The following is a 25939-nucleotide window of genomic DNA, read 5'->3' on the forward strand; positions in this document are numbered from 1 at the left end:
GGCTAATGTTAACACGGTCTATGCACGCCGGTTTGGTTTGGGAATTTAGTCGAACAAGTGACAGGCACGTCGTAAATAGGCGGGGTTACCATGAACCTAAGGCTCAGGTGAGGTGAAAGACGTTGATGGTTAGCTTTGAAAGCATGCGATTTTAAAGTATGGTTGGTTAGTTTGCGCACGAACGATGACTTGTGTTTAGTTTTCCTAATTATTGGCATGACACGACACCACCCACTACATCTTTGTTTTTTCAGTACTTTTGATTCCAAATCATTCCACGTGGTTTTTACGACCCAAAAAAAAAGAAAAAAGTCATTCCACGTGGTTTTTGAACAAATTTATACTGTAGTTTTTTTATTATAAAATATTTAAATATTTAATATTATTTTTTATTTATCGAAAATTTATCCTATAGTTTTGGGGAATCAACCACATGCTCTTTAATTTGGTAAGACTTTCATTTACGTGTCTTATATTTGAAACTTCTGAAACATCATTGAAACTTCTGAAACATATCTGGTTTTTGTCCTAAATTCCTAACGCTCCTAATGGTCCATAGTCAATGACTTCCTTTCACAGAGGCCAACTTTTCAAACCCAGAGAAGTTGGCATAAACATACATATTATCAGTATAGAAACATGTCTTTTACTTTTAGTTTTTAGCTCTTCCATCTTCTCTGCCTAATTTATGTGCTAATTTTTTTCGATATAAAAGTATTTAGTCTCAGAATATCAATGCAAGCCATGAAAAGCCTTTTTGTGTGCTCCTTCTTGTTCTCTTTCCTAAGTATCTCAACTACAACCACACTAGACACAATCACTCCAAGTCGATCTATGAGAGATGGTGAAACTCTAGTTTCAGCAGGTGGAAGCTTTCAACTGGGATTCTTTAGCCCTGGTACATCAAAAGGTCGATACTTAGGAATATGGTACTCTGTTGATATTGAGACAGTTGTATGGGTAGCCAACAGAGAAACACCACTTGGCGATTCTTCAGGAGTTTTGAAGGTCACTGAGCAAGGAGTTCTAGTCCTTCTCAATACCTCAAACAGGATTGTATGGTCATCAAATTCATCAACAACTGCAGGGAATCCAGTATCACAACTCATGGATTCAGGAAATCTTGTTTTGAAAGATGGAAATGAAACTAACCCTGATAAATTCTTGTGGCAGAGTTTTGATTATCCTTGTGACACATTCCTACCAGAAATGAAGCTTGGTTGGGACTTAGTTACTGGTTTAGATAGGTACATCTCATCTTGGAGGAGCACAGAAGATCCTTCTTCAGGACAGTTTTCATTTCGGATGGATCGTCGTGGTTTCCCACAATTTGTTGTTATGAAAGGAGCTAAGATAATAGCTACAGCAGGGTCATGGAACGGACTTTATTTTACAACAGATCCATATCCTCCATCAACACGAGCAAACCGAATGTTGGGGTTATTTGTGTTGAACAAGAATGAGATCTATTATGAGGACAGGCTCCTAAACAGGTCCATGTTCTCAAGATTTATAATGAATCCATCAGGCGTTGCGCAGCGATTCACATGGGTGCACCAAACACATAGTTGGGAACTTTCCTCTACATTGCAAGCAGATCGGTGTGAAAATTATGCCTTGTGTGGTGCATATACTAGTTGCAATATCAATGTCTCTCCCTTATGTGCATGCTTGAAGGGATTTGTACCAAAATCTCCAAAAGATTGGAATTCGGGATATTGGTCTGATGGGTGTGTTCGAAAGATTCCACTGGCTTGCAGCTATGGAGATGGCTTCCTAAAGTACACTGGGGTGAAATTGCCAGAGACATCTTCCTCATGGTTTGATAAGAGCATGAGCCTCAAGGAATGTAAGGGATTATGTTTGGAAAACTGCTCATGTACGGCATATGCAAATTTAGATATCAGGGGAACTGGCTGCTTGCTGTGGTTTGGTAGCCTCATTGACATAAGGGAATTCACTCCCGGTGGCGGTCAAGACCTCTACATACGGATTGAAGCTTCAGAACTTGGTAAGTCTTAGACTTTTATTTGATCTTATTTTTGTTTTTCTAGACAATAGTGGATAACATTTTGACAATATATTTAGAGGTTAAGGGAAAATGAGTTTTTGTCAACTTTTTATGTTTTTCTTTTGGATGGGGTTTTGATGGGGGCAGCAGTTAGAAGCAGCATGGTTAAAAGTATTGAGCTTTACCTCGGTTGGCCTTGCTGCTTCGTCTGCAGTTATGCAAAGTATGGCTAAAATAAGTTGGTGTTAGATTCACAATTACTGCGAAATGCGAGATTGCTTACCGAATTGCATGAAAGTTTTATTTTAATTGTAATCTTTCAGATCATATTGAGCGAAAGAGTAAGTTCATCAAGAAAAAGCTCCCTGGAATTCTCATCAGCTCTGCAGTTTTGCTTGTGGGAACGTTACTAATTGGATTGATATTGTATATACGGAAGATGAAACTCAGAAATCAAGGTAAATATCTCAAACGCGGACCTGGATTCTTTCAAATACACGATTGTAAAATTCAGGCACAAAAAATTAAACCAAAGTATCTTTACTATGAAATTTGCATTAGATTGTTTCGATAGTGTGTGATTTTCTTGTGTTCCAAGATTTGGCTTAGGGTTTCGCGTTTAACCAATTAAATTGGGACACATGGCATATTGTGAATTGACCAATTGATTAACCAATATAATTCTTACACATCTATTTATCCATGCTGAGGGGATCTCCCTGTCATTTCAGGAGTTAGAAGCATAGATTGCACAAAACATTACCTTGGAGAAGACAGGGAAGACATGGAGTTACCACCACTATTTGATTTGAGCACCGTAGCTAAAGCCACCGATGACTTTTCAAGCAGCAACAAGCTGGGAGAAGGTGGTTTTGGACCTGTGTACAAGGTAACATAAATTTATGCAACTAAAGTGAGCTAATCTGTGATACAAGTTTTAAGACTTTTATAAATGATGATCCATAGGGTACATTGATCGGAGGGAAAGAAATTGCAGTAAAAAGGCTTTCGAAGAATTCCGGGCAAGGAATGATAGAGTTCAAAAATGAAGTTATACTGATAGCAAGACTTCAACATCGCAATCTTGTAAAGCTCTTGGGTTGTTGCGTTCAAGAAGAGGAAAAAATCTTGATATATGAATTCATGCCCAACAAAAGCTTGGACTTCTTTATTTTTGGTATGGTGCTCTCTGATGCCAACCATATGGCTTTTAAGTCATACTATGCTTCACCTTTAATCTTAACAGTCTCAAGTTTTCTTCAGATCAAGAAGGACAAAAATTGCTCGACTGGCCTACGTGCTTTCACATCATTGGTGGAATTGCTAGAGGGCTTCTTTATCTTCACCAAGACTCTAGATTAAGGATTATCCATAGAGATTTGAAAGCTAGCAATATCCTTCTTGATAATAGTTTGAACCCTAAGATTTCAGACTTCGGCCTCGCTAAAACATTTGGAAGTGATCAAAGTCGGGGTAATACAAATAGAGTAGTTGGAACGTAGTAAGTATACTTGTTGTATGGTTTACATTTTACATTGTGTTGTTTTTGTCGAAATTCTTACTCACTGCAATTTGATTGTGCAGTGGTTACATGTCTCCCGAATATGCAGTAGATGGAATTTTCTCGATGAAATCTGATGTCTTTAGCTTTGGAGTTATACTGCTGGAGATGTTGAGTAGGAAGAAGAACAGGGGATTTTCTCATCCAGATCACCACCTTAACCTTCTTGGACATGTTAGTATAAAGCATTAAAGTACTATCATTTTACTTTGAAGAAACTAGTGAATTATGCAACGCAATCTTCTAAGCTCCTCCTTCAATTCAATGACTTGTCACCATAGTAACATATCGTATATGTTTTAATTTTTGAAGGCATGGATACTATGGATTGAAGATAAACCATTGGAACTGATTGATAATACATTACGTGATTCGTGCACCATATCTGAAGTGTTAAGGTGTCTTCATATGGCGCTGTTATGCGTGCAAAGAGTACCTGAAGATAGACCAAGCATGTCATCTGTGGTTCTAATGTTGAGCAGTGATGTTACCTTGCCTCCACCGAAACAGCCTGGTTTTTACACTGAACGAAGTGTCTCTGGATCACCATTAAGGACACGCCTGTGTTCAGCGAATAATTCCATTACAACAATAGAGGCTCGGTAGATCATCTTTCTGGTGCTTGTTCATGCGTCTGTCTACCATTACAAAATGAATTTGGCGGATTGTCTACAAGTTTGTAGTCTTAGCTAGGAAACAATGACATAAAATTATTCATAGTATCCAAAAAAGATGTGATTGAATTATAAGTTTGCTTGGAGCAGTCCCTACTTCACAGCAAAGAAAGGATTTGGAGTTGTTGGGTTGTTGAAGAAAATTCAAGGGGTGTGGCCTGATATCAACACAGTCCATGCACGCTGGTCTGGGTGGGGAATTTGATCGAACAAGTGACGGGCACGTTGTAAATCTGCGGAATTACAGTAGACTTTGAAGAACCGAAGGCTCAGGTGAGATGGGACGATGGCTTAGAAAGCATTTGATCTAAATGTTTCAACGGATTTTTGCATCTTCTTCTAATTTCTAGGGACAAACTTGAAGTTTACAAGTGGCTTAGAAAACATTGAAAAGTTTGGTTTCTTCGCGCCAGGTCAGGTATTAACTATTGGCTAAACTGGTGATTTGCCCATGAACTGGTACGGTTGTACCAAATTTTTTGACATTATTTTCAAATATTTTAGAATAAATCCTGGGTTATAATAAAAACTTAGTTTTATGATTAACTCTAAACGATGTTGGCTTTTTGGTGCATTGAAAGGGAATTTGTAACATCTTGAAGTTAAGGGTGGGTATCAAGGCTAAATTGATGAAATCAGCCGATCTAAATTGTAATTACTGGTTTGGTTTGGTTTTAATTAACAAAAAGTTAAACGGTTTAAAAACCTAACCGAACTGTATATGGTTTGGTTTGATTTAATTTTGAACTTTTATAAATAGACCTAAACCAAATCAGACCGTTATATATGGATATTTGAATTAATATTAGTTATGAAATTAGAAATTTTATGGCATGTTGAGCTTTAGGATGGTTTCGTACCAAACAACTTATTCTAAGTCTCCAAAAAGCCCTTGTATGGTTAATAAATTGTATTATTGATGACCATATTGTAACCAATGCTTCCTGTTAATGAAATTGACTTCTCTTTGATAAAAAAAGAAGTCTCCAAAAAATTTATGTTTGATTTCTTCGAAATGTATGTTAAAGTTAACCAAGTAATTTGAAATATTGAAGAAAGATTAAGTTATCAAGAAATAAATTAAGTTCAATCCCCCTCTCCTCCCTGTATATTAGAATAGCTTAAAATATCATTTTGTTAAATAAAATAAAAATACAATTTATTTTGGTGGTATTAATGAGAAATTGGAATAAACTAACGAATGGGCCTGCGGTGGAAAAGAACCGATTGGGCCTGTGAAGATATATTTGCATTACAGAAACCAAGCGATCCAAGAAAAAGGTGGCAAGTAATACCGGAAAAAAGAAGGGGTCAAAGTAGAAATTAGCAACGTTATGGGGATAAAATGGAATTTCCGCACAAAATTGTTTCCGGGAAATCTTTTGCAGCTTGCTGCTTGACCCACAAAAAGAAAGGGAAAGCTTCTTGCAGCTTGAAAGGGTCGTTTTATTTTATCTTCCCTACGAGCCATTTGGGTACGGAAAGGAAATTCCTAGAAGCTAGAAAGGGTCGTTTTCTCGTTTCTTCTTCACTCTTCTTCTCTAACGCAGCACAACGAACGAGAGGCTGCTGCATCAGCCCCATTACTTGGGCTCTGCTCATCAGAACCAAAATTTGTAAGTTCCTAAACTTTCTCTTTCCTTCATCTGGCAATTTTTGTTTGTAATTTTGATTTATAGAGTGGAGATTAGGGTTCTTGTTGCTCCCTTGTTATTTTTTTGCTCAATTATAGCTGAGTTTTGTCTTCATTGCTTTTGTCAGTTGGTATAAGTATTTGAATTTGGAAGACATGGATAACATACAAGATATCACACAAGGGATACAGGAAATGAAATTTGAAGTGATCGCACGCTCTTTTCCTGAGGAAATCATACAACATATCCTAATTAGGCTACCTGTTAAATTTCTGATCAAATGCACTTCAGTTTGCAAGACATGGAGGTCCATGATCATAAACCAAAGCTTTATCCGCGCCCACCTCAGCACAACAGTGGACTTTGCTAACCAGAATGATGTTGACCTCCTCCTACTCCACAGAATTTCTGGTAGCAGCAGCCGCAACAACTACCAAAACACGTTCATTCACAAGGTAGAAGACGAGGTTCACTCTGTGCATCATGATAACCAGGCGTTTGATGAGTACTCCAAGATCGAATTTCCAATTGCTGCAAAGAAAAACTATGGCAATTCACATATTCGTGTGCTTGGCACTTGTGATGGGCTAATTTTTTTTGCATATTATATCCCCTGTTATGCTTACAACTTCATTATATGGAACCCAGCCATTAAAAAGTCAGTGACCCTTCCCAAGCCTGGTATTACCTTTCCTACGCAGGGTGTGTACGATGATGCTTCTATTGGGTTCGGTTTTGATGCTACAACCAATGACTATAAGGTTATGCGAGTTGTGACTTTATTGTATGAAGATGAGACGCCAACTCTAGCTGAGGTTTATTCCCTAGCCACCGGCACATGGAGGAGTCTTGGTTGTGTTTCTCCTGCATGTCTAATAGATAAAGCTGCATCCAGTGCTTTTGTTAATGGGGTTCTTCATTGGCCTGTAGTCTGTCAGACAGATGTTGATTCTTACTATTTTATATTGACATTTGACCTGGGCAAGGAGGTGTTCAGTCAGATACCTATGCCGAAGATTATTCAATGGAATTTCAAGTTGGGATTGCAATTGTCTGTTTCAGATAACAGAAAATCTATTGCTTTGTTCATGATGCCCAACAATCTCTTTATGGATTATGGGCGTGAAGATTCTGTTCTTGATATATGGGTGATGAAAGAGTATGGAAGAGAGGAATCATGGACCAAATTGATTACTCTCAATCCACAAGGTCCAGAAACAATTTTCCTCAGCGCCTTATGTTTTAGGAAGAGTGGGGAAGTACTGTTACTGCTCAAAGAAAAAGAGAGGCAGGAACTAGTATCACTAGACCTTGTGAGCAAACAGTTTAAACTTCTTGGGATTTCTGGATATAAATATTGTACTGGTCATTTTTATAAAGAGAGCCTCCTCTTACTCGACAAGAGCGATGCAGAGTCTTACTAAGTGAAAGAACTGGTAATGTGATTATAGTGCTGAGAGCAGAACATTTCAATTCTTTGTTTGCCAGGTTTTTATGTTCATTAAAAGCATGATTGGAGACTAAATTGCTGCGGGATCTTTATTGTGTCGACTTGTTGTGGGTTCTTTCTTTTAGCTGATTGTCTTTCTCGCTTCTGTTGCTAGAACACAACTTGTGACTAAAGTCAACACAGCTCTCATTTTTTTTTTTGAATAGAAACATACACAGCTCTCATGGAGACTCAATTTGGATATCAAAAAGTTAAAACAGTGTAATTATGATAATGTCAACTCAGCTCTCATGTAAACACGATTAGACTGGTCTTTTACATGCTCTTAGTTTTTCACTTATATAATATCAACTTGGTATGACTTTAGACGGTGGACTTATTGCTACTACTGTAGTGAAGTCTGTGTATTCAATTTACATGGTTTTGTTTGCTGCTGTAATAGATTGTGAAGTAGTTCATGCTTTAATCCCCTTTCCAATGTTTTCATTTGTACAATAGTTTTTCCAATTTAGCTTTAATTTTTGTAAGCATGAAGAGGAAGTTTCATTTGCACTCCTGAAGTACTGGGAAAAGTTTTCATGACAAGTGATGTCAACTCTAATGCTTAACAATTGATTAACGCAGCACTTTTCTTGTTTTCTTTTGTTGCAGATTTTGTAGTGCAGTAACGTTGTTTGCCCAAGTGCCTGATGTACCTGATGCCTGATGTGCATCAACGTCCGTTTCTTGTTATTTATCATGCTGATATTTCAGATCAAATTGAGAAAAAGAGCAAGTTCAACAAGACAAAGCTACCTGGAATTCTTCTCATCAGCTCTACACTTTTTCTTTTGGGAACTTTAATAATTGGCTTAATATTGTATAGACGGAAGAAGAAACTTAGAAGTCAAGGTAAATATCTCAAATTTAGAAGTGATTCTTTCAAATGCATGATTGGATTGATATATGCATTAGATAAAGTTGTTAGTATCTAATTTAGGTAGTGTGTGATTTTCTTGTGTTCCAAGATTTGGTTTAGGGTTAAGCAAATTACCAATTACATTGGCACACATGGCATATTGTGATTTAATCAATTGATTAACCAAGAGAATTCTTACATTTATCCATGCTGAAGAAATCACCCACCCAATTTCAGGAGTCAGAAGCATGGATTGCAGAAAAGATTGCCTTGGAGAAGACATAGGATTACCACTATTAAACTTGACCACCGTAGCTAAAGCCACTAATGAGTTTTCAAGCAGTAACAAGCTGGGAGAAGGTGGTTTTGGTCCTGTGTACAAGGTAACATAAATTTATGCAACTAAAGTGAGCTATTCTGTGATACAAGTTTTTAAGACTTTTCTAAATGATGATCCATAGGGCACATTGATAGGAGGGAAAGAAATTGCAGTGAAAAGGCTTTCAGAGGATTCCGGACAAGGACTGAGGGAGTTCAAAAATGAAGTTAAGCTGATAGCCGGACTTCAGCATCGCAATCTTGTAAAGCTTTTGGGTTGTTGCATTCAAGAAGATGAAAATTTTTTGATATATGAATTCATGATCAACAGAAGCTTGGACTTCTTTATTTTTGGTATGGTCCTCTCTGATGCCAACCATATGGCTTTTAAGTCATACTATCTTTAATCTTATTCTACAAGGATTCAATGGTGCATTGACTTAACAGGCTCAAAATTTCTTCAGATCAAGAGGGACAAAAGTTGCTCGACTGGGCTATGTGCTTCCACATTATTGGTGGAATTGCTAGAGGGCTTCTTTATCTTCACCAAGACTCTAGATTGAGAATTATCCATAGAGATTTGAAAGCTAGCAATATCCTGCTTGATAATAATATGAACCCTAAGATTTCAGACTTATGTGCTAATTTCTTTCGATATAAAAGTATGTAGTCTCAGAATATCAATGCAAGCCATGAAAAGCCTTTTTGTGTGCTCCTTCTTGTTCTCTTTCCTAAGTATCTCAAGTACAACCACACTAGACACAATCACTCCAAGTCGATCTATGAGAGATGGTGAAACTCTAGTTTCAGCAGGTGGAAGCTTTCAACTGGGATTCTTTAGCCCTGGTACATCAAAAGGTCGATACTTAGGAATATGGTACTCTGTTGATACTGAGACAGTTGTATGGGTAGCCAACAGAGAAACACCACTTGGCGATTCTTCAGGAGTTTTGAAGGTCACTGAGCAAGGAGTTCTAGTCCTTCTCAATAGCACAAACAGGATTGTATGGTCATCAAATTCATCAACAACTGCAGGGAATCCAGTATCACAACTCATGGATTCAGGAAACCTTGTTGTGAAAGATGGAAATGAAACTAACCCTGATAACTTCTTGTGGCAGAGTTTTGATTATCCTTGTGACACATTCCTACCAGAAATGAAGCTTGGTTGGGACTTAGTTACTGGTTTAGATAGGTACTTCTCATCTTGGAAGAGCACAGACGATCCTGCTCCTGGAGAGTTTTCAGTAAGGATGGATCGCTGTGGTTTGCCACAAGTTGTTACTATGAAAGGAGCTAAGATAATGGCTAGAGTAGGGTCATGGAACGGCCTTTATGTGACAGGATATCCATATCCTCACCCAATATTTGGGTATGAATTTGTGTTTAACAAGGATGAGGTCTATTATGAGTACAGGCTTCTAAACACGTCCATGTTCTTGAGATATATGTTGAATCCATCAGGCATTGCGCAGCGATTCAGATGGGTGTACCAAACACATAGTTGGGAACTTTCCTCTACATTCCAAGCAGATCAGTGTGGGAATTATGCCTTGTGTGGTGCATATACTAGTTGCAATATCAATGTCTCTCCCATATGTGCATGCTTGAAGGGATTTATACTAAAATCTCCAAAAGATTGGAATTCGGGAGATTGGTCTGATGGGTGTGTTCGAAAGATTCCATTGGCTTGCAGCTATGGAGATGGCTTCCTAAAGTACACTGGTGTTAAATTGCCAGACACATCTTCCTCATGGTTTGATAAGAGCATGAGCCTCAAGGAATGTAAGGGATTATGCTTGGCAAACTGCTCATGTACGGCATATGCAAATTTAGATATCAGGGAGGGAGGAACTGGCTGTTTGCTTTGGTTTGGCAACCTCACTGACATAAGACAATTCACTTCCGGTGGTGGTCAAGACCTCTATGTACGGATGGCAGCTTCAGAACCTGGTAGCTCTTAGACTTTTATTTGATCTTGTTTTTGTTTTTCTAGCCAAACTGGATAACATTGTCACAATATATTTATAGGTTAAGGGAAAATGAGTTTTTGTCAACTTTTTATGTTTTTCTTTTGGGTGGGGTTTTGATGGGGGCAGCAGTTAGAAGCAGCATAGTTAAAAGTATTGAGCTTTACCTAGATCTAGGTCCACAAATGGTGGTTATTTCCTCGGTTGGCCTTGCTGCTTCGTCTGCAGTTATGCAAAGTATGGCTAAAATAAGTTGGTGTTAGATTCACAATTACTGCGAAATGCAAGATTGCTTACTGAATTGCATGAAAGTTTTATTTTAATTGTGATCTTTCAGATCATATTGTGGAAAAGAGCAAGTTCAACAAGAAAAAGTTACCTGGAATTCTCATCAGCTCTGCAGTTTTTCTTGTGGCAACGTTACTAATTGGATTGATATTGTATATACGGAACAAGAAACTCAGAAGCCAAGGTAAATATCTCAAACGCGGACCTGCATTCTTTCAAATACATGATTGTAAAATTCTGGCACAAAAAATAAAACCAAGTATCTCTACTTTGAAATTTGCATTAGATTGTTTCGATAGTGTGTGATTTTCTTGTGTTCCAAGATTTGGCTTAGGGTTTCGCGTTTAACCAATTAAATTGGGACACATGGCATATTGTGATATGACCTATTGATTAACCAATATAATTCTTACACATCTATTTATCCATGCTGAGGAGATCTCCTTGTCATTTCAGGAGTTAGAAGCATAGATTGCACAAAAGATTACCTTGGAGAAGACAGGGAAGACATGGAGTTACCACCACTATTTGATTTGAGCACCGTAGCTAAAGCCACCGATGACTTTTCAAGCCGCAACAAGCTGGGAGAAGGTGGTTTTGGACCTGTGTACAAGGTAACATAAATTTGTGCAACTAAAGTGAGCTAATCTGTGATACAAGTTTTAAGACTTTTATAAATGATGATCCATAGGGTACATTGATCGGAGGGAAAGAAATTGCAGTAAAAAGGCTTTCGAAGAATTCCGGGCAAGGAATGATAGAATTCAAAAATGAAGTTATACTGATAGCAAGACTTCAACATCGCAATCTTGTAAAGCTCTTGGGTTGTTGCGTTCAAGAAGAGGAAAAAACCTTGATATATGAATTCATGCCCAACAAAAGCTTGGACTTCTTTATTTTTGGTATGCTTCGCCTTTAATACAAGGATTCAATGTTGCATTGAGTTAACAGTCTCAAGTTTACTTCAGATCAAGAAGGACAAAAATTGCTCGATTGGCCTACGTGCTTTCACATCATTGGTGGAATTGCTAGAGGGCTTCTTTATCTTCACCAAGACTCTAGATTAAGGATTATCCATAGAGATTTGAAAGCTAGCAATATCCTTCTTGATAATAGTTTGAACCCTAAGATTTCAGACTTCGGCCTCGCTAAAACATTTGGAAGTGATCAAAGTCGGGGTAATACAAATAGAGTAGTTGGAACGTAGTAAGTATACCTGTTGTATGGTTTACAATTTACATTGTGTTGTTTTTGTTGAAATTCTTACTCACTGCAATTTGATTGTGCAGTGGTTACATGTCTCCCGAATATGCAGTAGATGGAATTTTCTCGATGAAATCTGATGTCTTTAGCTTTGGAGTTATACTGCTGGAGATGTTGAGTAGGAAGAAGAACAGGGGATTTTCTCATCCAGATCACCACCTTAACCTTCTTGGACATGTTAGTATAAAGCATTAAAGTACTATCATTTTACTTTGAAGAAACTAGTGAATTAGGCGATGCAATCTTCTAAGCTCCTCCTTCAATTCAATGAAATGTCACCATAATAACATATCGTATATGTTTTAATTTTTGAAGGCATGGATACTATGGATTGAAGATAAACCATTGGAACTGATTGATGAGACATTACGTGATTCGTGCACCATATCTGAAGTGTTAAGGTGTCTTCATGTGGCGCTGTTATGTGTGCAAAGAGTACCTGAAGATAGACCAAGCATGTCATCTGTGGTTCTAATGTTGAGCAGTGATGTTACCTTGCCTCCACCGAAACAGCCTGGTTTTTACGCTGAACGAAGTGTCTCTGGATCACCATTAAGGACACGCCTGTGTTCAGCGAATAATTCCATTACAACAATAGAGGCTCGGTAGATCATCTTTCTGGTGCTTGTTCATGCGTCTGTCTACCATTACAAAATGAATTTGGCGGATTGTCTACAACTTTGTAGTCTTAGCTAGGAAACAATGACATAAAATTATTCATAGTATCCAAAAAAGATGTGATTGAATTATAAGTTTGCTTGGAGGAGTCCCACTCTTTAACTGTGCTCCACGCGGTCTCGTCTTCAAATTTGGGCATGCGATTACTGGCGAGGACGCGGGAGTGTGCAACATTAAGTGAGGAGGTGGCTTCCTTGAAAGCTCAGGTGGCAAACTTGCAGAAGCGGCTCTACTGTGCCAACCAGCATGTAGAAACACTGCAAAAGAGAAATATGGACCATGAAGAGCTACTGCAAGTTCTACAAGCAAGAGCAAATAGAGGCAATTAGCATGATGCCTCAGGTGGCTTAGAATGTGAAAAGAAACATGTGATCTAAAAATATATGTATGCATTTTCAAACTCATGTTTATAATCACATGTTATGAAATGAATAATCATTTGAGCCAAGGTTCAAAGTGTGCAATGTTGAAGCAAACTACTTCCCAAAATTAACAAAAAATTAGATACACAAACAAGTAAAGGAAAGAATTAGAGCAAGAGAATCCAAGAGAAACATAAAAAAAAATTCGAAAATTACCTTGGTAGGTTTGGAACCCTAACTGCAAATCTCCCTAGAATTGATATAAACACTACAATTTTGAAGGAATAGATGCCAAAAATGGATTCTACTCGAAAAATTGTTCGATTCATTTTTACACATGATTTATCATGTTATTCACCTAATATTTTGAGTTAGTTTTTGACATTTTATAGCTTTTTACTTCCTATTTGTGTTTTCATAGGTTTTACCTTGGTTAGAATGAAAATGAGCTAAAAGTGCATGATTGGTTATAAATTCTGATTTTGTTCATTTTCGTAGGTCAACTTCTTGGCCTTGGATCAGCATGCTCTGGTGCTCGGATGAGGTGAAGATCTTCATGAAACTTGTTCCAATGGATGTTAACTACAACATATCCAAATTTGAGCTCCATTGGACAAGTATAGCCTATCCAACTGATCCTACATGTTACAGCAGCTCTAGAGATTTGTCTTGGGCCAGTTTTTACCTCCATAGTGTCATCTAGATTCTTTTTGTTACCATACCATTTGGTAACAAGAAATTACTGTGGTTGAGAGATATTTTCTGAAACAAAGAGTATCTTTGTGAAGACAAGAACAAAAATACCCCATCATGGCAAGGAGACAAAGGCTTAAGGCTTTAACAAAAGCAAGAGTTTTATATTAAAAAGTATATGAGCTGGAAATGATGGGCAAAAGAGAATGAATGTGCAATCTGCAATTCATTCATTCTACAACTTTGCAGAGATTTTTGAGAGCTTGGAGCTAGAGAGCTCAAGGAAGAAGAAAAGGGCAACCAAGCAAAGAGTGGAAGATATTTTCCACCATTGAAGACCTTGAGCTTTCATCACTTTCACAAAATCTGTAAACTCTTTCTAGTTTTATTTTGAGTTTGTATTTGAAATATGTATGAGCAACTAAACTCCATAGCTATGGCTTAGGTTGAAGCCCTAAACATGAATACCTTATTGTTTTGGTACTTGATTGTATGAATTTCTAGATATTGTTGATGAATTTCCATTCACTAAAATAATCTATCATTGATGTATATTTTTTTTTGATTGATCATCTTTGAAAGCATGCTTCTTGAGGTTGTTGGGATTATGTGTATCTTCATGTTTTCCTAAGAAATAAATGGATGAAGTAAGAATTATCCATGTGAATTGGTTTCTTGAATACCTAATGTAAACATCATGCTATTAGGGCTCTTGTGATGTTCATATTTTCTTTGAACTTCATGGGTTTTTCTTGTAATTGAATCGAAGTACTAAGCACACCTAGATTTGGTTATAGGGAAGGCACAAATATTGTAGCACTAGCCTTGCACTCTACGTATATTAGGGAGAATCAATGCGTGTTGAGCCACTAGTCCTGGTCTTGATTGCGAACATCTTCATCAACACATTTAGAGTTCATCACTTGAGTGTCCATGAACATAGGTAGAATTGTTTAGGGTGGATTCCGAAACCCTAGTGTTTGTTTCATTTTACTTTCACATTTTGATTTTCATTCTTGTTAGTCTTGTTAAAATTAGAGTTCATTTACATTCAAGCATTAGAAATAGGTCACTCAAACCCCCCACCCTCCCCACCCAAATGTGTGTGTGTGTGTTTGAAACATTGTGTGTTTTCTTTACTGAATTTTATTTGTTTCCGTAATTGTTTTTGACTTTTGGTCTGCTTTGAGTTCCTCCATTTTCTGTGCGGAATCCAACCGTATAAAGAACTTGAAATTCGGATAAACGGTTGGAAAGTTATAGGTCAAAAATCGGACAAAGGTCGAAACTGGAAAAACAGACCAACGAATCTGCCCAAAAGGCGACTGGTCGCCAGCCAATCTGCCAGGAAACTTCCGGTCATCAGTGTTCACAACCGGACGCCAGACACTGTTCACAGGTGATAAACAGGTGATACAGTGGTGATAAAAGGGTGATAGAAAGTGCTGTTTGTGTTTTTCTTTGGTTTCTTGTTTTGTTTCTTTTCTTTTACCTTTCTTTACTCGTTTTTAGTTTCCAATTTGTTTTGTGCATTTGTGTGGTGTTAAATTAGTGTTCTTTACGTACTCAAGTTAGAACTTATAGGAAGCCGACAGTTCTTCGTGAGATCGACCCCGTACTTACATAATCTATACCTCAATAGATTCGTGCACTTGCGTGTATTTTTAATTGGTTGTTTGCACATTAATTTCTGTCGATTAGAAAGTACAACAATTTTTGGCGCCGTTGCCGGGGAACTGGCACAACTGTTTATCTGTTTCGTTTGAGTATATTTAGAGTACTTCGTTTTATTTTCTTTTATTGTTTGTTGTTTCATTTTGTTTTTTACTTCTTGATTTGTTTTTGTTTCTTTTCTTACAGGAACATCCGACGAGTCACCTCCACCATCATCAATGGTGGCCGCAGCTAAAATTGTGGAAGTTACTATGTAAGAATATTTCAATGAATTTGTGATGGAGGAAACAAATGCATTTGGCTCATTTCAGAATGAATTGCCTATGAATGAATATTTCCCACAAACATACAATCCGGAGTGGAGAAATCATTCAAACTTCTAGTGGAGCGACAATCCAAATGTTCAACAAGGACCATATCAACCATATCAAGGCCAACATAATACTTGTCCACCTCATGGTCAACCTCAACATTACAATCCACCACCACTTAGCCAATCTCACCAACAACCTACATGACAATCTTTGGAAGAACTTTTTGCTTCTATGGCTAGAACCACATATACTTTCATGAAGGAGACAGAAAGCTACATGCAAAGGAATGACGCCCACATGCAGAAGAGAGATAAGGCCATACCCAATCTAGAAAATCATATGGGGCAAATTGCCACAGCTTTGAGTCAAAAGGAACCTGGGATGATGCCTAGCCAAACTGTGATTAATCCAATTGGGCGTGAGCATGTTCAAGCGGTTACCTTGAGAACTAGTAAGGTAAATGGTGAAATTGATGATTCTAAAAATTTGATTCAAAATGATGATTAGCTACAGGTTGAGCAAGTGACTGGGCCTAAGGAAAATGATGAAATCAAAGAGGAGGAAGATAAACAAGCAGCTTCTTCATCTGAGTGGATCCCAAAGCATGAAAGAGAAGGGCAAGGAAGGAGAAGGTATGTCATGAACCTACTGATGAAGATATCTTACATGCTCCTTTTCCTCACAGGTTGATGAGTTCTAGGAAAAATCAATATGCCAAGGACATATTGGAAACTTTCAGGAAGGTGCAAGTCAACATTCCTCTCTTGGAGGATGCAAAGTTCTTGAAGGATCTTTGTACCACCAAGAGGAAATTCAAAGATTATGAAATGGTTGCACTAACGGAAGAGGTTTCTGTTGTTTTGCAAAGGAAACTCCCTCCCAAGTTACAAGATCCAGGAAGTTTTACAATTCCTCATATTATTGGTGATAAATTGTTCGAAAAAGCTTTAATTGATTTAGGTGCTTCAATTAATCTAATGCCTTATTCTGTTTTTGAAGTACTAGAGGAAGATAAGCTGAACATCCATGTTCCAAGCACCAATCACATGTTCAATGCCATCCTTTCTACTAAAGTGAGAAGGCTACCTAATCTTGAATATGTGCCCCCTCCATCTAATCCACGTATTGAAGAGCGCCTAAAATTACTTTTGAAGTTTACTCATGCACGTAAAAAGAAAAGAATACGAAAGGGGTTGAGTAGATGGCAAAGAGATTTGAAGAAACTTCATGATCGGCACAAGGAGGCGATTGAGCCAAAACCCCCCAAGTGACCATAGTATGTTGGAAGTCCGGCAAAAGACTTTAAACTTAGCGCTTCTTGGGAGGCAACCCAAGGTGAAGAGAAGAAGTTTGTTGTCGTCCTAATCGCTTCAAAAGGGAGTTTCTCTAGACTCAAACTTGCTTTAATCTTTTTATTTATTTATGTATTTCTTCAAGTCTTAAAAAAAAAAAAAAAAAATGAACAGCCGGTCACAGAAGAGTCTGTTTAAAAACGACCAGTCGCGCGTGCGAACCAAGCGACTAGTCGTGAGTCGTGTAATTTTCAAACTTCAAATCTGTATAAAAGCGACCGGTCGCCATACGTGTAAAAAAAATTCTCCGCCTCTTTTTCTTCTTTTCCCTCTTCTCTCTCCTCACTTTCTTCTTCCTTTTTCCAGAAACTCTCTCCTCTCTCTCTCTCTACCCCTTCGAATTTTCTCTTCCCTCCCTCTAAATCCCTCACAACCCACCCAAATCTTCACTCAATTAACACTTTTCTCACTTGATTTTTCGAGTAGAATCCGTTTTTGGCATCTATTCCTTGAAATTTCAAGTGATTATATCAATTTTGGAGAGATTTTCAGTTAGGGTTTCAAATTCAACCAAGGTAAAATTTTGTTTTTGTTGTTGTTGTTGTTTCTCTTTGATTTTCTTGTTCTAATTCCTTATTCTAGTTGTTTTGAATCTTTGTGGTTGCTACTCTTGTCTTTCTTTTATTTTTTTTTGGTTTTGGTTTGTTGTTTAACAATTGGTGTGGATTTGCTCATGTGGGTATGATTTCTCAATCTCTATCTCTTTTACATTGATAATTGTTGTTAATATTGTTGATCATTGATGCAATTTGGCATTGTGGTTTAATTGTGGAATTTTGAATGTTTGGGAAGTGATTTTGATTCATCATTGCACACTCTGAACCTTGGCTCAAATGATTATTCATTTCACAACATGTGATTATAAACATAAGTTTGAAAATGCATACATAGATTTTTAGATCACATGTTTCTTTTCACATTATGAGCCACCCGAGGCATCATGCTAATTGCCTCTATTTGCTCTTGCTTGTAGAACCTGCAGTAGCTCTTCATGGTCCATATTTCTCTTTTACAGTGTTTCTACATGCTGGTTGGCAGAGTAGAGCAGTTTCTGCAAGTCTGCCACCTGAGTTTTCAAGGCAGCCACCTCCTCACTTAGCGCTGCACACTCCCATGTCCTCGCTAGTAATCGCATGCCCAAATTTGTAGACGAGACCGCATGGAGCACAGTTAAAGAGTGGGGCTCCTCCACCGCAACCTTGTTAGACCTTTGTGCCACATGCAGATGATCTGCTGGTGTGAGTTTACTAACAGTCATGCCTTCCAGCAGTACTGCTTTATTCATCATTGCCTCAAAGAAGGTTGAGGTCGAGCCATGATGATATGAGGAGTTCGGGAAGACAGGGTTTGGAGGAGCCCTTATTTGGGCATTCGGTGGTGCAAGGGATAACTCAAGATTGAGATCATCGATGGGAGTGGATGAGGATGCCATTGTGTTTCTTGATTATTTGATGTTTTTATCTGAGTTTTCAAGAAGATATGCAGGGTACTTGTTTGTACCTAATAAATCACGGTCGTACACTAACCGAAGGGGTTTTCCCCCTCGGCCTCAGCACCTATTCGTGATCCAAAACGCGGCGTTTTCGCCTTCCTCAAAATAAAGGAAAAAGTTGCGAAGGCATAGTCATCTCGGCCTTACAACCACGGTATCATCAGGCCGAGGCCGAAGGACGAAGGGGACACGGCCGAAGATATTAAGAGTCAAATCGTCACATGGCAGCAGGGTCCCACGCTTCATTTAATGAAGTAACGCCTCTGACTAGCAAACCCACTAGCCGCAAAACGGCATTTAATGCACGAGGGAAGAAGGGAAGTGACTAAAGTCAGGATTTGGCGACAGAGATCAGAGTGGTTAGGCGCAAACATACTTACAAATATTCTTACAAATTGATGTCAGATCACCAACCACCAAACAAGGGAATTAAATGCGTCCCCACGGCCAGAAGCGCAGAACCCACGATCAGGGCGGCGGCCGATATTTACCAAGATTCATGGGGTCACACCACCATGCTTCACGATCCCAAATGTCGATTGGACTACCCACTTGTTCTAATCAGGCTCCACCATGCAGATTTTCAGCCTCGATTACTCCTCCAAGAGCTCTTCCTATAAATACCAAGTTCAAGCTACATTCAAAGGGTTCAAACACCAAACCAAAAGCCTCCCGCGGAGCAAATTTCATTTTCCTATAATGCACTTTCAATATCTTTACTTGCTTTCCTAGGAGTAGTGTTAGGTTGTAAGGAAAATCTATTCATCAATATATCATACGACCCTTGATTTTCAAGGCGCCGGAGCACCATCTCTGTTACTCTTTCGTTCATCCCATATATCATACGACCGTCGCTCCCTGAGCAACGCGCCGGAGCAACGCCCAAAATCCACCATCAACACCACCACTAAACGGCCTTGTAGCTCAGGCCGTGAACCTGACGGCCGAGATCAGTTCCTCTCTCGGCCACAATCGTTTGATTAGGAGTCGAACCCAAACAGGCGCACCACTTAACCATTTCATCAACATCACCATCTCGACGCACGGTAGACTGTGCTGGCACGCCCGCGCACAACCGCACCGCATCCAAAAGAAGGAAGCCATGTGTTAACGCACATCCCCTCGGCCCGGAGCTCCAGGCCGTGAGATTTGCGCAGCCAACAGTACTCCTCAATTCAACCGAGAAGTGGTTTAAATAGACATATGCTGATGAGGGAGTCGACACCACTTCGGATCTCCCGAGTATTTTGCGTCGCGTCCATTTAAAAGGGAGCATTTCTACTTTCACTTTACTTTCTTTTCCTCCCTGTTTTCCAGTGCATTATGTTCAGCATGTCCTTTCCAGTTTTTTGTTGTTGTTGTTTTGTTTTGTTTAAGTTTGGGAACGATGATTTCTTTGTCTTTTTCTTTTGCAACTTGATTCTTTTATTTTTTATTTTAAAAAAAATACAGGGGAAGGGAAAAACAAACAAACACACCAATAATACAATAGAAATGACTCCTTCACGGTGCTCGGTGTCTCGACCATAGGAGCTTTTAGTTTGGCTCTCTGAATGTCCTCTTCTGGGTTTTCACGCACAACCTCTTGGGGCTCATCACTCGAGCTCCCAAAGATCGCATTCTTAGCTTGAGCATATCTTCTCTCGCGATCTAGTTGCTCGCGTTTACCCGGTCGGTCTAGAGCCTCCAGCTGCTTTCGCATGTCTTGAGAGTACAAACCTACCATATTTGATAGGTTTTTATTCTCTTCCCCGCAAAATTTCCAGCTGATGTCGATTCACCTCTACTATCCTAGACCTATCCCTTTTCAAGCTTTTGATAATACTCTGACATTCCTCAACCAAACTCCGCTCCGCTGCCAACTGAGCCTTAAGCACCTCCACCTCATTGGATTTCGCAACTAGGCGATAACCCAAACTTGCAACACATGCCGTACTCTACACGCTCATTGCCAGAGCATCACTCACGACCCGGTTGTTATCTCTTGTCCCCAGCACACGTATATCTCTGGGAGTCACTAGATTTCTTGCAACTCCCACGGCGACATCGTCGTTTAGGAGTATTGAGTCATTGACAGTCACAGGTCCTCGTGAGGATGCAAAATAGGGCATCCAAACTGGTGCTGCTCCTTGACCAAATGTTTGAGTCGACAGAGCTAGATTGAGATCCAATGAAAATGAGAATGAAGAGGTCATTTGATTTCTCACTTTCTTTTCTTCTTTCTTTTCTCTTTTGTGTGTTTTTCCCCCTTCTTTCTCTTCCTCTTTTATAGACTTAGTTTTTGCTTAATCCTAGCCACTGCGCTTCTGAGTTTCGCGCTGCCCTTACAGCCTATCCTCCTCTGTCACCTCACCAGTTCCCCAATCCCTTTAATTGCATTTCTGCCTTTCAGCGCTTTCAAGAAACAAAAAGTCGTCACGCCTTCCTAAGAAGCCAATAATTCTGGCTTAGGAATGTGTGAGGGGCCTCTACCTGTCGACACGTCTCTCACTTTGCATGCCCGTGACTCACAGGAGCTGAGACATCAGGGTCCACATTTTTTTCCTTTTTTTAGAATTCTCGCTCCTTGTACTTCTGACAACGCTTCTTTGTTTTTATTTTCTTCTCTTTTGGGCTTTTGTTTGTGTTGGGGTTTCAATTGGTTTGGGTGTTCCAATGGGTTGGATTTTTGCGTGCGTAGGACTGTTGTTAGGGCTTACCGTTTTGTTTGGTTTTGTTGTGTTTTGTTTTGCTTTGTTTTTGCAATCGTATTGTAGTTTTAATTCTTGTTTGTTCTTTTATTTAATTGCTTTAATCCCTTTTATTTCTTGTTATAACGTTGTTGATGCCTAAATTCTTCAACATTGAGGACAATGTTTATTTCTAAGTTTGGAAAGGGATATCAAGTCTTTTTCGTTTCATTTAAATTCTTGCTTTCTTTTATTTTGTTTTCTTTTCAGTTTTGAGTCATTTGGTTTTCAAGTAACTTTCCGAACATATATGATGAGATTGTGATGAATGTTTACATGACTTGATTGCAAATGTTTAAAAAAATAAAATAAATTATTATTCACTAAATGGAATCGTTCTAGCATGATATGTTTGAAACCCTCTATGCACTTGCCATTTGTTTCATAATTCTCCAGTTGAGGGACTTGCATGATCCAAAGAATTGTATCAAGCATGAATTAGACTTGTATAACCATATAATGTGAGCTTTGAGCCTTGTGCTTCAATTCATGAGTGTTATACACATATTCTTATTTTCTTGTCATCCTAGTTGTTGTTTGATCTCATTATTCATTGACTTGGTTGAGCACTGAAAAGACATTCATTCTTGTGCAATTTGATTACATGACATTTGAGAAATGATATTAAGGCCCTCTTTGGACCATTTGTGCCTTTCAAGCTAACCGTATGCATGCTTAAGCATGATTTTCCATTGTAACCACTTTGAGCCTGCATGTAAGCCTTTTCTTTCATTTAACCAATTATTATTCCTAGCCTTAGCCTGAAAAACAAGAATGTACCTTTCTAAGGAACTCATGAGCTTTAATTTGGATGTGTTTTTCATGCTAAGTTTGGGAAGGGATGTTACATATCGAAAAAAAAAAGAGAACTTCACTCAAAGGGTGAAAGAAAAGAGAAAAGTTGTGGTTAAGTGACATTGGATTCAAATTTCAATTCCAAGTTTCTTTATTGGCCTAAAAAATAAATAAATTGATGGTTGTTCAAATAGAAGAAAGGAGTGTGAATCAAAATATGTGGAGGTATAAGGCTTTGTGGTCTAATTGATCAAGTAAAAAAATATATAAAATCTTAAGCGTGAGGATTCAAAGTCTTGTAATCAACTGTTATATGCTCTTACATTGTGAGTTCCTTGGACTTTGTTGTATCCGTATTCTTCATTTCTTACTCACCTTACACCCTTAGCCCCATTACAACCTATAGTAAAGACCTAAATTGATTCTAAATGTCATGTGGTTGATTTGCACACATTTTTCAACTTTTAAGTGTTTGGCATCCTTCCTGAGATCATAGTCATGCATGTTTTTTCATCATTCTATTGTGAGTTAAGTCTCTTATGGTTTAACTCTATTCTCATATTTATTATTGAGTGATGCATTGTAACCCTCTTCCGAGTGATTCATTTGTGAGAGGACAACTTTGGTGAGATTTGAAGTTAAATTTGTGCTTGGTATGATTTTCAAAGTTGTGTGAAAACTAAAATTGGAGAATGAGTTGAATTTGGCCATCACACTACTACACTTTGAGCATGTTGTGTTCTGAACTTTGCTGCCTTGTGAATGATTTTAAACTGAGCTTTTCTTGTGAAAACTTTTGAGTCGTTTGCATGAGTCGCTCTCTCTTTGGAAAGTGTTCGGAAAGATTTGTTTCGAGTCTTGTTTTAGTTTATGTTTTGCTCAAGGACTAGCAAAAGATAAGTTTGGGAAGTTTCTTCGGTTCATTTTTACACATGATTTATCATGTTATTCACCTAATATTTTGAGTTAGTTCTTGACATTTAATATCTTTTTACTTCCTTTTAAAAAAAAATATATTTAACGAACGACCGGTCGCTTTGGCCAAACGACTGGTCGTTTTCACACATATTCAAATTTTCCTAGAAAATGAAGAGCGACCGGTCGCTAAGTGCATGCGACTGGTCGCTGAGTGCATGCGACTGGTCGTTCAACTCTTTTTTTTTATTTTTTATTTTTTTTTATTTTAAGACTTGAAGAAATACATAAAATACATAAATAAATAAAAAGATTAAAGCAAGTTTGAGTCTAAAGAAACTCCCTTTTGAAATGATTAGGACGACAACAAATTTCTTCTCTTCACCTTGGGTTGCCTCCCAAGAAGCGCTAAGTTTAAAGTCTTTTGCCGGACTTCCAACATACTATGGTCACTTGGGGGGGTTTTGGCTCAATCGCCTCCTTGTGCCGAACATGAAGTTTCTTCAAATCTCTTTGCCATCTAATCAACCCCTTTCGTATTCTTTTCTTTTTACGCGCATGAGTAGATTTCAAAAGTAATTTTAAGCGCTCATTAATACGTGGATTAGATGGAGGAGGCACACATTCAGGATTAGGTAGCCTTCTCAAACACACACACACAGACACACACACACACACACACACACACATTGGGTGGGTGGGGTGGGATGTGGGTTGGGGGTGGGAGGGGGTTTGATTTGATTTGAGTGACCTATTTCTAGTGCTTGAATGTAAAGTAACTATAATTTTAACAAGAATAGGAGGAATGAAAATCAAAATGTGAAAGTAAAATGTAACAAACACTAGGGTTTCAGAATCCACCCTAAACAATGATACCTATGTTCATGGACACTCAAGTGATGAACTCTAAATGTGTTGATGAAGATGTTCGCAATCAAGACCGGGACTAGTGGCTCAAGACGTATTGATTCTCTCTAATATACGTAAAGTGCAGGGCTAGTGCTACAATACTTGTGTCTTCCCTATAACCAAATATAGGTGTGCTTAGTACTTCGATTCAATTACAAGAAAAACCCATTAAGTTCAAAGAGAATATGAACATCACAAGAACCCTAATAGCATGATGTTTACATTAGATATTCAAGAAACCAATTCACATGGATGATTCTTACTTCATCCATTTATTGCTTAGGAAAACATGAAGATACACATAATCCCAACAACCTCAAAAAGCATGCTCTCAAAAGTGATCAATCAAAGGAAAACATACATCAAGGATAGATTATTTTAGTGAATGGGAATTCATCAATAATATCTAGAAATTCATACACTTAAGCATCAAAACAACAAGGTATTCATGTTTAGGGCTTCAACCTAAGCCCTAGCTATGGAGTTTAGTTGCTCATACTTATTTCAAATACAAACTCAAAACAAAACTAGAAAGAGTTTACAGATTTTGTGAAAGTGATGAAAGCTCAAGGTCTTCAATGGTGGAAAATATCTTCCACTCTTTGCTTGGTTGCCCTTTCTTCCTCCTTGAGCTCTCTAGCTCCAAGCTCTCAAAAATCTCTTCAAAGTTGTAGAATGAATGAATGAATTGCAGATTGCATATTCATTCTGCTTTGCCCATCATTTCCAGCTCATACTTTTTAATATAAAACAATTACTTTTGTTAAAGCCTTTTGCTTTGTCTACTTGCCATGATGGGGTTCTTTTGTTCTTGTCTTCTCGAAGATGCTCTTTGTTTCAGAAAATATCTCTCAACCAAAGTAATTTCTTGTTGCCAAATGATATGGTAACAAGAAGAATCAAGATGACACTATGGAGGTAAAAACTGGCCCAAGACAAATCTCTAGAGCTGCTGTAACATGTAGGATCAGTTGGATAGGCTATACTTGTCCAATGGAACTCAAATTTGGATATTTTGTAGTTAACATCCATTGGAACAAGTTTCATGAAGATCTTCACCTCATCCGAGCACCAGAGCATGCTGATCCAAGGCCAAGAAGTTGACCTACGAAAATGAACAAAATCAGAATTTATAACCAATAATGCACTTTTAGCTCATTTTCATTCTAACAAAGGTAAAACCTATGAAAACACAAAAAGGAAGTAAAAAGCTATAAAATTCAACAACTAACTCAAAATATTAGGTGAATAACATGATAAATCATGTGTAAAAATGAACCGAACACTGTTGGGGTCTTTTTCCGTCGGAAGGCTCGTCTGGGCTTTTTGATTCTTGGACCGCTATAGAGTGGTGAATTAAGCTTTCGTTGCCCCTTTTTATTAGTTAGCGAGAACTAGGCTCAAAGCATCCCGAGGGAGAAGCAAGTCTTAGGGGAGCACTATGTTCTTCTTCCAGCGGCTGCGTGTTTGGTGCTGATGTTTCCGGCAGCTTGACGAAGAGTTGAAGATGACTTGCTGATGTTTCTGGTAGCTTGACAAAGAGTTGAAGATGACTTGCTGATGTTGATTTTAGATTATATGAGCTTGGCATGAAAGCTTGGAGTTTGGGAGCTAAAGACCCACAAGTAAATCTGCGGAATTACAGTGGACTTTGAAGAATCGAAGGCTCAGGTGAGATGGGACGATGGCGGGTAGCTTAGAAAGCATTTGATCTTAACGTTTCAACGGCTTTTTGCATCTTCTTCTAATTTCTAGGGACAAACTTGAAGTTGGAAAGTTTGGTTTCTTCGCACTAGGACAGGTAAATATGCGGACGATGACTTTTTATGAATTTTATTTCTGCGTGGTCTTTTTTTATATAATATTTTTAGTGTGGCATAAACCTACATCTTCATCATAATTGGTTGACAAAAAATGTTAATTTCTGCCCTAATTATACCAGAGCAAGAAAAAAATTGT

General features: G+C 38.3%; 4 protein-coding genes across 7 annotated transcripts; all 4 read left to right on the top strand.

Annotated features, from left to right (window-relative positions):
- The first annotated feature begins 630 nt into the window (after positions 1-630).
- On the top strand, positions 631-25734 carry LOC148295142 (G-type lectin S-receptor-like serine/threonine-protein kinase At4g27290). 3 transcript variants are annotated; one of them, XR_015835178.1, is made up of 8 exons: positions 634-2011; positions 2335-2469; positions 2743-2900; positions 2978-3188; positions 3275-3512; positions 3596-3746; positions 3885-4519; positions 25652-25734. XR_015835178.1 is itself a non-coding variant. In XM_088251835.1 (7 exons), exons 1-7 carry the CDS (start codon positions 736-738, stop codon positions 4176-4178), a joined length of 2463 nt encoding a protein of 820 aa, XP_088107961.1. In that variant the 5' UTR covers positions 634-735; the 3' UTR covers positions 4179-4775. The 3 variants fall into 3 exon arrangements, 1 of the variants encoding a protein (XP_088107961.1); XR_015835179.1 differs by lacking the exon at positions 25652-25734 and having other exon boundaries at positions 631-2011; positions 3275-3484; positions 3885-4024; XM_088251835.1 differs by lacking the exon at positions 25652-25734 and having other exon boundaries at positions 3885-4775.
- LOC110772212 (F-box/kelch-repeat protein At3g23880-like) lies at positions 5722-8120 on the top strand. The gene is made up of 3 exons (XM_088251837.1): positions 5722-5862; positions 6008-7316; positions 7982-8120. The coding sequence occupies exon 2, from the start codon at positions 6036-6038 to the stop codon at positions 7302-7304; it is 1269 nt and encodes a 422-aa protein (XP_088107963.1). The 5' UTR covers positions 5722-5862; positions 6008-6035; the 3' UTR covers positions 7305-7316; positions 7982-8120.
- Positions 8020-9133, top strand: LOC148295143 (G-type lectin S-receptor-like serine/threonine-protein kinase At1g61390). Its single transcript, XM_088251838.1, has 4 exons — positions 8020-8221; positions 8445-8611; positions 8690-8900; positions 8994-9133. Exons 1-4 carry the CDS (start codon positions 8020-8022, stop codon positions 9107-9109), a joined length of 696 nt encoding a protein of 231 aa, XP_088107964.1. The 3' UTR covers positions 9110-9133.
- LOC110771752 (G-type lectin S-receptor-like serine/threonine-protein kinase At4g27290) lies at positions 9230-12823 on the top strand. 2 transcript variants are annotated; one of them, XR_015835180.1, is made up of 7 exons: positions 9230-10499; positions 10854-10988; positions 11261-11418; positions 11496-11706; positions 11773-11982; positions 12094-12244; positions 12383-12523. XR_015835180.1 is itself a non-coding variant. In XM_088251836.1 (7 exons), exons 1-7 carry the CDS (start codon positions 9230-9232, stop codon positions 12674-12676), a joined length of 2457 nt encoding a protein of 818 aa, XP_088107962.1. In that variant the 3' UTR covers positions 12677-12823. The 2 variants fall into 2 exon arrangements, 1 of the variants encoding a protein (XP_088107962.1); XM_088251836.1 differs by having other exon boundaries at positions 11773-12010; positions 12383-12823.
- Positions 25735-25939: the final 205 nt, after the last annotated feature.

Source organism: Prunus avium, chromosome 4 (assembly GCF_965620075.1).
Source record: "Prunus avium chromosome 4, drPruAviu1.hap1.1, whole genome shotgun sequence".
In the NCBI taxonomy this organism is placed as follows: Eukaryota; Viridiplantae; Streptophyta; class Magnoliopsida; order Rosales; family Rosaceae; genus Prunus; species Prunus avium.

Excerpts from the sequence above, each read along its gene's own strand:
- LOC148295142 (XM_088251835.1), top strand. The coding sequence starts at position 736 with ATGCAAGCCATGAAAAGCCTTTTTGTGTGCTCCTTCTTGTTCTCTTTC. Across the intron at positions 2,012-2,334 it reads GATTGAAGCTTCAGAACTTG|ATCATATTGAGCGAAAGAGT; the intron begins GTAAGTCTTAGA and ends GTAATCTTTCAG. Across the intron at positions 2,901-2,977 it reads GTTTTGGACCTGTGTACAAG|GGTACATTGATCGGAGGGAA; the intron begins GTAACATAAATT and ends GATGATCCATAG.
- LOC110772212 (XM_088251837.1), top strand. The coding sequence starts at position 6,036 with ATGGATAACATACAAGATATCACACAAGGGATACAGGAAATGAAATTT.
- LOC148295143 (XM_088251838.1), top strand. The coding sequence starts at position 8,020 with ATGTACCTGATGCCTGATGTGCATCAACGTCCGTTTCTTGTTATTTAT. Across the intron at positions 8,222-8,444 it reads GAAGAAACTTAGAAGTCAAG|AAATCACCCACCCAATTTCA; the intron begins GTAAATATCTCA and ends TCCATGCTGAAG. Across the intron at positions 8,901-8,993 it reads CTTGGACTTCTTTATTTTTG|GCTCAAAATTTCTTCAGATC; the intron begins GTATGGTCCTCT and ends TTGACTTAACAG.
- LOC110771752 (XM_088251836.1), top strand. The coding sequence starts at position 9,230 with ATGCAAGCCATGAAAAGCCTTTTTGTGTGCTCCTTCTTGTTCTCTTTC. Across the intron at positions 10,500-10,853 it reads GATGGCAGCTTCAGAACCTG|ATCATATTGTGGAAAAGAGC; the intron begins GTAGCTCTTAGA and ends GTGATCTTTCAG. Across the intron at positions 11,707-11,772 it reads CTTGGACTTCTTTATTTTTG|ATCAAGAAGGACAAAAATTG; the intron begins GTATGCTTCGCC and ends AGTTTACTTCAG.